The 12,586-nt window shown below is 32.2% G+C and overlaps 1 protein-coding gene across 5 annotated transcripts in view; it reads left to right on the top strand.

Moving 5' to 3' along the window:
- Positions 1-11,891, top strand: part of LOC139499994 (uncharacterized) — a 46,964-nt gene extending 35,073 nt beyond the window's left edge. For all 5 annotated transcript variants that reach the window (XM_071288675.1, XM_071288679.1, XM_071288677.1 and 2 more), the window contains 4 exons: positions 3,663-3,789; positions 5,883-6,119; positions 8,282-9,031; positions 10,273-11,891. In XM_071288675.1, the coding sequence (XP_071144776.1) occupies positions 3,663-3,789; positions 5,883-6,119; positions 8,282-9,031; positions 10,273-10,532 (1,374 nt within the window). In that variant the 3' untranslated portion in view covers positions 10,533-11,891. The remainder of the gene's footprint in view (positions 1-3,662; positions 3,790-5,882; positions 6,120-8,281; positions 9,032-10,272) is intronic.
- The last annotated feature ends 695 nt before the right edge of the window (positions 11,892-12,586 follow it).

The raw sequence follows: 12,586 nt of genomic DNA, 5'->3' as shown, positions 1-12,586 counted from the left end.
GGGCCAAATTCTACCAAACTTGGCCACAATCATCCTTGGGATATCTAGTTTAAAAAATGTGTGGCGTGACCCGTCAAACCAACCAAGATGGCCGCCATGGCTAAAAATAGAACATAGGGGTAAAATGCAGTTTTTGGCTTATAACTCAAAAACCAAAGCATTTAGAGCAAATCTGACAGGGGTAAAATTGTTTATCAGTTGAAGATCTATCTGCCCTGAAATTTTCAGACGAATCGGACATTCCGTTGTTGGGTTGCTGCCCCTGAAATGGTTATTTTAAGGAAATTTTGCAGTTTTTGGTTATTATCTTGAATACTATTATAGATAGAGATAAACTGTAGACAGCAATAATGTTCAGCAGAGTAAGACCTACAAATAAGTCAACATGACCAAAATTGCCAGTCGACCCCTTAAGGAGTTATTGCCCTTTATAGTCAATTTTTAACAACTTTTCATCATTTTTTGTAACTTTTCTAAAAATCTTCTTCTCTAAAACTACTTTGCCAAATTTAATCAAACTTGGCGACAATTATCATTGTGGTTTATAGTTTTAAAATGTGTCCGATGACCCAGCCTACCAAACAAAATGGCCGACATGGCTAAAATTAGAACATAGTGGTAAAATGCTGTTTTTGCTTTATATCTTTGAAACCAAGACATTTAGGGCAAATCTTTCAAGATTTTAATGTCCATCAGAATAAGATATATCCCCTCACAAATTTTCAGTTGAATCGGACAACCTGTTGTTGGGTTGCTGCCCTTAAATTGGTTATTTTAAGAAAATTTTGCAGTTTTTGGTTATTATCTTGAATACTATTATAGATAAAGATAAACTGTAAACAGCAATAATGTTCAGCAAAGTAAGATCTACAAATAAGTCAGCATGATCAAAATTGTTAGAGGACCCCCTAAGGAGTTATTGCCCTTTAGAGTCAATATTAAACAACTTTTCCTCATTTTTGTAACTTGTATAAAAATCTTTTCTAAAACTACTTGGCCAAATTTAACCAAACTTGGCCACAATCATAATACTAGGGTATCTATTTTTAAAAAGAGTGTCTAATGACTCCGCCTACCAACAAAGATGGCCGACATCAGTAAACACATTAATAGGTGAGCGACACAGGCTCTTGAGAGCCTCTAGTTTTAAATCAATATTTCTGGCCTTCACCATTGACAACGAGTATATATTACATTTTACCAAATTTACCCTTGGAAAAAATACGTATATAGATTTTTATTTCATCAAATCTGTTTGGTTTTTTTTTGGTATTATTTATATTTTTATAAATAATTTTCTTTTCACCAGAAATGTTATTCATAAACAAGCGTATGAGTTTAGTAATATCACTTTCGGACACGCAAGATAGAGATCTATATTATACACCTAATAGTTCAAAATGGAAAGTTATAAGTTATCGGCCGTGTACACTTATCAATACACTAAGAAGTGAAACGATGCATGAATTTGCAAACTCGACAGGAAATCGCTTGAATACCTGGACGTGTCACCTCACACCCCCTACAATATCTTTGGGAGTAATACCTTTAGCCATGCGGGTGATCAGTGGAGCGAAGATCCTAATTTATTTGAATAAAGTTTATTACATAAAAGAATTATGAACTAATTAGATTTCCGAAAACAATTCAAGTTTCACGGAAGACTTATTTATGATTTGAAATTTTGACTTTTTCACTATTAAATTCCTATATTATCAGTCTAAAAATAACAGATCATGGTTATTTAAAAAAAAAAGAAGAAAATTTTCCGTATCAAGTTAGTTAACTAGTCGGATAAAACAACCATACGATTGACGAGATATCGACACGCAATTACGACTACATCGGGTTACTGTAGTTTTGGTCCTTAGACATATCGTGACTGCAAATCGGAGAAGGTGACAAAATGGCTGACCGCAGAGAATTGATACTCTAAATTTAAAATCGATGGTGATTTCTTATCTAGCAGAATAAAACTTTAATATCTATGAATTTGAGCATTTTTATACAGAATAAACATAATATCAATTTTTGATTTTTTTGCGAAGTTTCCCTTTAAGACATCTTTAACAGATATCCTAGGAATTATCACTCAAGGACAAAAATATGCATTGAATATTAATCTTTAATATATTTTCGATGATTTGAAATTATTGAACCACTTCTTATCTGTAAAAAGATGTTGTCACAACTCTTTTTAATATTTTACTGTCACAGTAATAATATTTAAGTGCATTACTTTTCTGATAATTGAATTGAATTAAATTTTTAAAGTTCATAAGATATGGCCCAAACTGTGTTCCATAGATTTTTTCCATAGCGACGTCACACCACATCTAACAATTGTGTATTACGTATGTGGACTTGACCTTCTTTTTGATCTAAGTTTTGTTAACATTTGGAAACGTGCTATTAATGAACCGAGGGGATGAAGTTGGGGTTGTTTCGGGAATGAGGAAATGGAGGTTAAAATTGGAAAATATTATTTTTACTGTTGAACCATGTCTGAAAACTTGAAATGGTGAAATTATTGCATGCTTGAAGCGTGTTTTTGTTCTGTCCTTGAATTACCGACAATTAGAAAAACATGTGCGATTTCACGAACTACTTTTATTTTAACCACGCACAATGCTATCGAGAACTGATTACTATCGAGCACAGATGACTTCACGATACACAAACAGATGAAAAAATAAATAATTTCAATTTACACAAGTATTACTTCATACTTATATCTTGTGATTAAACTGGTTTAGTGGTAAAGAAGTAGGTTAGCAAATGTTTTTTATACTAACCACAATACAAGTTCTAATTTTGCTAAAATTAGATTTGCAATGAACAGGCTATTATTTGAACTTGGAATTATTTTTAATTATGGAATTTGCATAATTTCTTGTGTTTAAAATTTTTGATAAATTCCATGTAATATTTGGTATTATGATCTTTTGAGCGGTTAATAACACTTTCCATACAATGTAGTTTGGTTAGATAGTGTTGTGCGCGGCACAGTACATTCTATTGCAAAATACTATTTTCTTTGTAATAGAAAGTGTTGTGCGCAGCACAGAACATTTCAGTACAGAATAAACGTGGAATTTATTGAAAATTTCAATAACAAGAAATCAAGCAAATTCCATAATTAAAAATAATTCCAAGTTCAAATAATAGCCTGTTAATGGCAAAAGTGACCACTGATCGATATATATTTAAGCCATTTTAGTGTCTTGCTTTCAAGGTTTATCATTTTGACTTTCTGAAACTAATGCTTACTAGGATTGCCAGAAGGACTTTTTTCAAGATTTAAGTATTGGACCTTCATTCTTTGTTGGAGTTTAGGCTTCACACTTATTCTGACTCTGGAATTAAAGATATTTAGGTATCCCTGAAAGAATACTATATTTTTACCAAAATGTGTCTCTATATAAGATCTAAAGTTAAGAAAAGTCTTAACAAGCAGAATTTGAGCTTCAATACTTCATTGAAGATCTGTTTCAACAGATTGGGACTTTTCTATGGCATCACAAAAATCATCTATTTTCTTACCATGAAAAAGTGATATTATATTAACTTCAACTTTATTTAAATGCACACCTGAAATAAAAAAAAAAGAAAGAAAAAAGATATCTTAAAAAAATAATAGATCTTATTGCTTCTATTTTTAGAAAATAAAGTTTGTAATCTTTGATTCTGCGACTGTTGGTGCATTCAAAGAAAAGTTAGATAGACTATCAGAATCTGTCATATATGATCGCCATAGACATGACAGCTCACCATCAGATAGTAAAGAGGGTATGTTTAACTTTATTTGTTTTTGTACGAACGGAAAAAAAAAATTATTGTTTTTTTTTCACAATAACTTTAGTATAAGTTAATAGAAATTTATGATATTTTAACACAAGGTTTAATGACCACAAAAGGAAGGTTGGGATTGATTTTGGGAGTTTTGGTCCCAACAGTTTAGGAACTAGGAGACAAAAGGGTCCAAAATTAAACTTTGTTTGATTTCATCAAAAATTGAATTATTGGGGTTCCTTGATATGCCCAATCTAACCATGTATTTAGAATCTTAATATTTGGTCCCGTTTTCAAATTGGTCTACATTAAGGTCCAAAGGGTCCAAAATTAAATTTAGTTTGATTTTAACAAAAATTGAATTCTTAGGGTTCTTTGATATGCTGAATCTTAACATGTACTTAGATTTTTGATTATGAGAGCAGTTTTCAAGTTAGTCCAATTGAGGTAAAAAAATAAACTTTGTTTGATTTCAACATAAGTTGCATATATGGGGTTCTTTAATATGCTGAATCTAACCATGTATTCTGATTTTCGGATATTGGACCATAATAGGTAAATGTCCAATTTAAAAGTTTTTAAGTTTAAGATCTTAGACCACATTCATTCTGTGTCAGAAATCTATTTTGTGTCAACTATTTTTAAATTACCATCCAAATTCAGAGCTGTATCAAGCTTGAATGTTGTGTCCATAATTGCCCCAACTGTTCAGGGTTCAACTTCTGCGGTCGTATAAAGCTGCGCCCTGCGGAGCACCTGGTTATACGACTGCAAACATTTTTTTATGCCCCATTTGTAGGCATTATGTTTTCTGGTCTGTCATCCATCCTTTGGTCCGTTCGTTTGTTTGTTCGTTGGTTTATTCGTTCGTCTGTCTGTCCCACTTCAGTTAAAGTTTTTGATCAAGATAGTTTTTAATGAAGTTGAAGTCCAATCAACTTGAAACTTAGTACACATGTTCCCTATGATATGATCTTTCTCATTTTAATGCCAAATTAGAGATTTCCTCCTATTTTCAGGGTCCAATGAAAATAGAAAATGATAGTGTGGATGGGGCATCCGTGTACTGGGGACACATTCTTGTTTTTGGTTTATTTTGTGTCAGAAACCTATATTAAGTCTAATATTAAATTACAATCCAAATTCAGACAGTATCAAGCTTAAATACTGTGTCCAAACTTGAACTGTTCAGGGTTCAACCTCTAGGGTCATATCAGGTTGTGATCGGCAAAGCATTTTATTGACTTTTTGTCAGATATTTGGAATCCTCTAGTGTTATTCATGTTGTACCATTAAAAAGTTTGCCTGTAAACACCTAATTTACTTTTCATAATTCTATAATAACATTATGGTTGAAAAAGCTATTTTTAAAAATCTTATAAAAATCCTTGTTATTTGTTCATAGTTTTTGTAAGAAAAAAAAAAGGTGCTAATTTGTTTGTTGCTGTACCGTATATCATATTTCTTTTATGCTTATGGTTTTGTACATTAATTTAGCCTTAAGCTTTTTTGTTTCAATTGTTTGAATAGACAACTTTCGAATTCAATATAAAATAGAAGATGTGGTATGATTGCCTATGGAACAACTCTCCACAAGAGACCAAAAATGGCACAGAAATTAACAACTATAGGTCACTGTACGGCCTTCAACAATGATCAAAACTCATACTGCATAGTCAGCAATGCATTTTTGTCAAAAATTTTGGTTTCAGTGACCATCATTCCTGCGATTAGGAGCATCATTATTTATGTTCCCTTGTTGAGCGAGTGGTTGGAAAACTATGATGCTATAATGCATGAATTATTAGGCAAATTTAATTCTCACAATTGATAATCAGACTTGCTATCATTAGGCAATTGTGATTAAGTACATACAGAACAAACATTATTTCTGGTGTATCCTGCACAATGACGATCACTTAGACGCTTGATGAACATTGATAGTGCAGGGATATAGGCAATTGCCTCTATTTGGCGTGCATAATTTACTACTTTTTTCTGGTGAAGGACAAACTCGAAAGTGGTCTATTGTTTTACATTAAAAAGCTCTATTAGATATATTAAGTGTACATTTTTTCAAATAATTTTAGCTATTGGATCTAAAGATGGATTAGATAAACCCAAATTGACTGTACAAGCCATTTCAGTGGAGTTATTTGCAGTTTCAAAAGCCGAGGGAGAAAAGATACGCAAAACTCTATCTACAGAAATTAAAGATACATTCTTGAATGAGGATAGTATTAAGAATGATAAGATTAAATCATTGTCAACCAGCACATGGAAGAAAATTATAGCAGCTAAGAAAGGCCATGTCTGGATTGATAGAGGTAAGTAACTACAGCCGGTGGGCGGTTACTTCCTATATTTTTTAGTGGTACAAGTGTGCCGCAAAACAGGGTCGCCTTTTCATGTCCTGCTGGTTGGAACAGGGTCGCTTTTTTATGCCCTGCTGGTGAGAACAGGGTCTTTTTTAAACAAAGTATTTGTCTAGAAAAGGATCGCTATTTAACTGTTTAAAATTCAGTCTGCAACCTGGGTCTAGAACACCATCTTTTTCATATGGTCTAGAAAAGGATCATTCCTGATGCATATTTTCTGAACATGTCTAGAACAGGGTATGTTTTTCAATATTTCTGTTTAGAACAGGGTATGTTTTCTGGTTAGAGCAGGGTATGTTTTCTGGTTAGAACAGGGTATGATTTGGCAAGTGCTGTCGGCACAGTTATACCCAAAAGGATAGTCAGTAATCCCCCTAGAGACTGCAGCAACAATTCACTATTTTAGTACTGTAAATTCAGAAATTATTGCTATGTTTTTATCATTGCCAAATTATTGGTTATAGTAATAAAAACTCCCATTTTAGATTTATTGTATGAATCAAACTGGATTTTTCCGAATGTTGCAATATTTAAAATCACATTTTAGTGTAAAATGACAAAATGGCAATAATAAATGCTCACAATAATTTCTGAATTTAAGTATCTAAATGATTGTCGCATTGGCAATCATACCACGTCATCTTTTTATACCCCCGCTTTAAAAAAGGGGGGGTATACTGTTTTACCTCTGTCTGTCAGTCCGTCCGTCCGTCAGTCAGTCCGTCCCATGAAACTTTCGTCACATTTTTCTCAGGAACTACACATCCACCCTTTCTGTAATTTGGTATCAACATTTATATATGTCAGCCATACCCTGTGATGCGTTTTCAGATTCATCACTTGACAACTTCCTGTTTACCGAAAAAACTTGTATGATTTTACACATGATATCCAAGTTGAAAGTTTTCGTCACATTTTTCTCAGGAACTACAATACAAGGATTTCTGAAATTTGGTTTCAGGATTTATATAAGTCAGCTATACCGTGTGATGCGTTTTCAGATTCATCACTCGACAACTTCCTGTTTACCGAACACTTGTATGATTTTACACATGATAGCCAACTTGAAAATTTTCGTCACATTTTTCTCAGGAACTACAATACAAGGATTTCTGAAATTTGGTTTCAGGATTTATATAAGTCAGCTATACCGTGTGATGCGTTTTCAGATTCATCACTCAACAACTTCCTGTTTACCGAACACTTGCATATTTTTACACTATTAATATTATCCACTTGCGGCGGGGGTATCATCAGTGAGCAGTAAGTAGCTCGCAGTTTCACTTGTTTATAATTAGTTTTCAAAAATGAACTTAAAGTCACATTATTTGTCAAGGTGTTCTTATAAAAAGTTAAATTTACAACCCAAATAGATCCAATAAATTCTTCATACATATGTTTTGTCTACAAAAGACTCATTAGTGAAGCTCCAATCAAAAGTAGATTTTATTCAAATTTGACAAAATTGCCTGGAATCCAATCATATTAAAGTATACAAAACAAGTGAAAATATTGACAAGAAGCACGTTTTCTTATTCTTTGAACAGCTAATTGATACAGGTAGGTAAAATTAGAAAACTACTTTTACAAATAGCTGAAATGTTTAACCCTAAGCCCATATTTTAGAGGAGTTATATATAACCCCTAATCCTTTGATTAATATTACTAATACTACAGTTTCAGAATAATGTGTCTGGGGAGTCTCCAAATGATAAGAACATGAATTCTGATATCTTATATACATATTACTGTATGCATCTTTCCCAATATCTAAATAATTAACTTTCATTTTTGTCCATGAGTGCCAATGAGACAACACTCCATCCAAATCACAATTTGTAAAAGTAAACCATTATAGATCAAAGTAGGATCTTCAACACAGAATAGCATGCAATAAAGAGCCCTAAAAATGACTAGTTTAAAACCATTCAAACCGGAAAACAATCAGTCTAATCTATATAGAAAACAAGAAATATTTAAGAACCACATCAACAAACAACAACCACTGAATATCAGGTTTCTGACATAGGACAGGTGCAAACAAATGCAGTGGGTTTAAATGTTTTAATAGTTAATAGTCTACTCTAAACTGATTGTAATTTTCATTTCAGATAATGACAGACTTACCATTAAGGGCGAGAAGGATACTGTAAGTAAAACAAAAACAGAAATATTGGAAATTTTACTGGACGTTAAAACAGTAAGCCCTTCGGGAAGAAATGATAATCATCAAAATGGTCAAAAGGCAGGAGGACCTCATGACTATTGGTTTTCAAAATGTGATGATGCTAACGTACCCTCATATTGGAAACATTTCCAAGGTAACATACGACAAGCTGCTGAAAATGTTAAGGGTTTTTTTACCGGTGACAAAGCAAAAAAGGTCACTATTGAAAGAGACGAAAACATGTTTAAATATATTGAACAACTTGTTATGAAGACATGGGATAACACTAAAGTTGGACAAGGTGCTGATGCTAAAAATCTAAATCATTCTAGGATCCAAGTTACAAAAATTCAAAGAATTGAAAACTATGGACTGTTTGACAAATATCTTACGACAAAAAAGAAATTTTACAGACATCTTGCACAAGGTAGGAAATATGCCGCTCTTGAACATGTAACCGGTGGAGGGAAAAAATTATCTAGTGGACCAATTTTGACTGCTCAACATTCCAAGAAAGCTGGTTTAGATCTGGCTTCTCATGCAAATGAATGTTATTTATTTCACGGAACTTCGGATCAGGTTGTTGACAACATTATAAACAAAGGACTGGATGACAGATTAGGGGGAGATAAAGCCATGTTTGGACGTGGAATTTATGCCGCTGAATCATCAACGAAGGCTGATCAGTATGCAGGTAAGGGAGCAACCATTTGATTTTTAGGGGGGTTTTTAGGGGGGGGGGGGGGGGGGGGGGTAGGATGAAAAATGAAAAATGAAAAAAAGCAGGATAGGAGTTTTCAGTTTTAAAAAAAGGCAGGATGAGCAACTTGACAAAAAAAGTCAAGATGACAATTCATATAAAATAAAGTCAGGATAAACTAATAAAAAAAATGGTAGGACTGAAATGAGTGAAAAATAAAAAAGCAGGACAGAGATTACAACTAAAAATAATATAGGACAAAAAATTGAAAATCAAATGGTACCTCCCTAGGTCTTTCTTTTGATTTCACTTACTTTATTTTTGTTACTAGAATCATATTTTATAATCTTTGGATGTCATGAAAGATTTTTGAGCTACCTTCTAGCATCACCAAGTACAAGTCTTTTTTTCATTATTATTTTAAATTGAACACTTTTTCAAAAGTTTCAATTGAGAATTTAATTTCATATAGAAATTTAAATTATATAGAAAAATATTATTTGTGTTCTTACTTTGTTAGACACCAGCAGACGACGTCTTTTAAATACCCATTGCTGTATGATATGAAATAAGTGATGTCTTTCACTTTCAAAATTATCATTATTTTTTTTTTTATTTCGAAATCATGTTATTTCATTGCAACCAATTTATTATTCCAATAATGGATAACTGATTAATAAGGTTTCATTTTTGTGGTTTTCAAGATGGAAACATTATATTTTATATTTTACAAGCCATAACAATATGTGATTTTCACAATAGAAACAACAGCTATTTTGTTTAACAAACCTTTACCAAAAAAAAGACTTAAGTCGGAAATATTAAGGCAAAGTCCAACACTTTTAAAGACGCATCACAAAGCCCTGATATGAAAATGTTCTACAAGTGGTGACACCTTAGGCAGAAAGTGATTTATTATACCCCACTCAATGAAGTTGCAGAGGGTATAATATATTTGACCCGTCCGTCAGTCCTGTTCTTGTCATCGCAACTCCTCTGAAACCACACAAAAGAATTTCATGAAACTTTGAAGATACTAAGGACATACTATGTAGATGTGCAAATTGACAGGAAATTATGATTAAATTTTTTCCTTCTTACAGTTACTTTATTTGTCCAGTGACAATGTGGGGGTGTGGGGTATGTGAGCGGGCTCACTTAGGTTTTTTAATTATTCAAGAAAGAATTTCATATGTGATCTCCCTTTTACTCTTTATGGGGTTTTTTTTCTTTAGATAATGCTTCCAACAGGCAATCTCCTGGTAGAAAAATGTTACTGATGAGAATGTTGCTTGGAGATATGTTTGTGACGAGTAAGCCTGAGAAGTTCATAACACCACCATGTGCAAATTGTCTGAAATCAGACTGTGTAAAAGGACATCATATTCCATTTGACTCAGTGGTGGCTGATGGGAAATGGATGTTCAGAGAATTTATAGTATACAGAAGTGAACAGTGTTATCCAGAATATCTTATAACTTATGACAGAGTATGATATAAAAATGTGATTTAATAATGTGATAGGTATCGGCTTTGAAGTCCTTATATTAACTAAAAACTACAAAAAATTTCAAAAGTATTTTGGACATTCAAATCAGTTTAAAAAGGGGTAGTAGGTTTGGAAAGGGTCTAACTTGGCTCTTCATTTCAAGACTAATAAACATTTGATAAGTGAATTTAAAGAATTCTGTTTTTAATAAAAAGTTTTATTTTGCACTCCAAATAGGCAAGAAAAAGAGAATTTTGAGAAGTTGACAACTTACGAGTTTTGTCCTTCACCTGAAAAGATCGTCAATTTTGTGCACCTTAATGATTGTCATTATTCAGGATAAACTAAAAATAATATTTGTTCCGTAGGTACTTAATTACAATTCCCTAATGATAGCAGTGCTAAATATCAATTATAAGAATTTAATTTGCCAATTAATTTGTGCAATATAGTATTTTCATTTTTTCAACCAATTGCTTAACATAAGAACAGAAGTGTTGACAACCCAAAACGCATGAATGATGTTCACTTAAACCAAAGTTTTTGAGGGAAATGCAATGCACTTGAAAGTTGTCTTTTCAATCACATCTCCTGTATTTCAACTTAATTAGGCCTCTGAAACATAGGGTGCACAGTTTGACAAGCTTAATATTCAATTCAGATATGTTTTTCATAAAAACCAATAAAATTGGCCAGGTTTGTCTTTGAATTTTGTGGAAATGAGGCTAATTGTGACAATGAAAAAAGAAAAATTTAAATACATTTCTAGTCATTGTTTTAACTTTATTTCATTGTGATAATAAGATATTCAATAAAATATTGAATTTAAAAAAAAAGGGGGGGGGGGGGGGAGAGAGAAATGGCCTTATCTATTTTCTCTTTTGTGTTTTTATAATGAATATATGTATATATTTTCTCCACTAGAAAATTAGTTTTTTATATATATAATTGTTTATGTGGTCTGTTATTTTACATTATAACTTAATTGTATTGATCTCAGTATGTAATTTCTTTCGTACTTAAAATGATTGCCATATTTAGTCATGATATTTTTCATTATAAACCATAGATCACACTGTCAAGTGAAGCCATATAATTATACATCTTCTTTGATTTACAGGTAAAATTGTACACAGGTGTCAGTTACACCCGTAGTAACAAATAACCAAAAATAGCACCAAAATTAAATTTTCATTCATGAGAGATTTCATTAACAGGATTTTTTTCCCCTTAACAGGAGGACGGGAGGAGACCCCTAAAACGGGATTATTGTACTCCTGTCAGGAGGTTCACATGTATGATGGATGTGTATTGTGCTTTGTCAGAAAACAAATTTGTGTATAAGATAAAAATATTTAAATGTGAGTTATCTTTCATTTGTTTGACATTGTAAGAAGCAAGAGAACAATTAAGTACAGTGACTCCATTTTTCCTTTTAATTCTGTAAAAACAAAAATACAGAATAGAGAATAAAAAAATCTTAAATGTAAAGGGTAGACGATGGGCAAAATAGATCAAGAAAATAGAGAAAATGGTCTTAAAAAATAAAGAATATGAAAACAAGGACCCCATCTAGACTCTTATCAATTGAAACATCAGACGAAGTACATACCCTGACCCTACACTTTGGTTTTACAGTACAGTGAACAATTTTAAGTTTTAGATCTTTATAGCTTTACACTGAAGATTTACAGTAACTTTATAACCTTTGTGCTTGATATAATTATATACATAGATATATGTCCTTACATAATATGATGATGACAAAAAGTAAAGAAAATAAGACTGTGTTACACAAATTTATAAAAATCTTTAAAAGTGCAATGAAATAATGATAAATAAGATTTAAAATGACTTAACCAAGTGAACATGCATTGATGTTTTGGTATCTTTGATATACATTATAAGAAAACGTACCATAAATACTGAAATTCAGCTCGAAAATGTTCGTACGTGTTATGATCTGAGATTTGATTCTTCAATGCAGGTCATGACCTGCATTTTCATCGTCACAGGTTGACAGGTATGTCATATGAAAGGGGTCCTTTTATCACTTCCTC

Source organism: Mytilus edulis, chromosome 13 (genome assembly GCF_963676685.1).
Source record: "Mytilus edulis chromosome 13, xbMytEdul2.2, whole genome shotgun sequence".
NCBI lineage: Eukaryota > Metazoa > Mollusca > Bivalvia > Mytilida > Mytilidae > Mytilus > Mytilus edulis.
The sequence above is the reverse complement of the archived record's forward strand: the minus strand, read 5'-3'. Positions and strand labels throughout refer to the sequence as shown.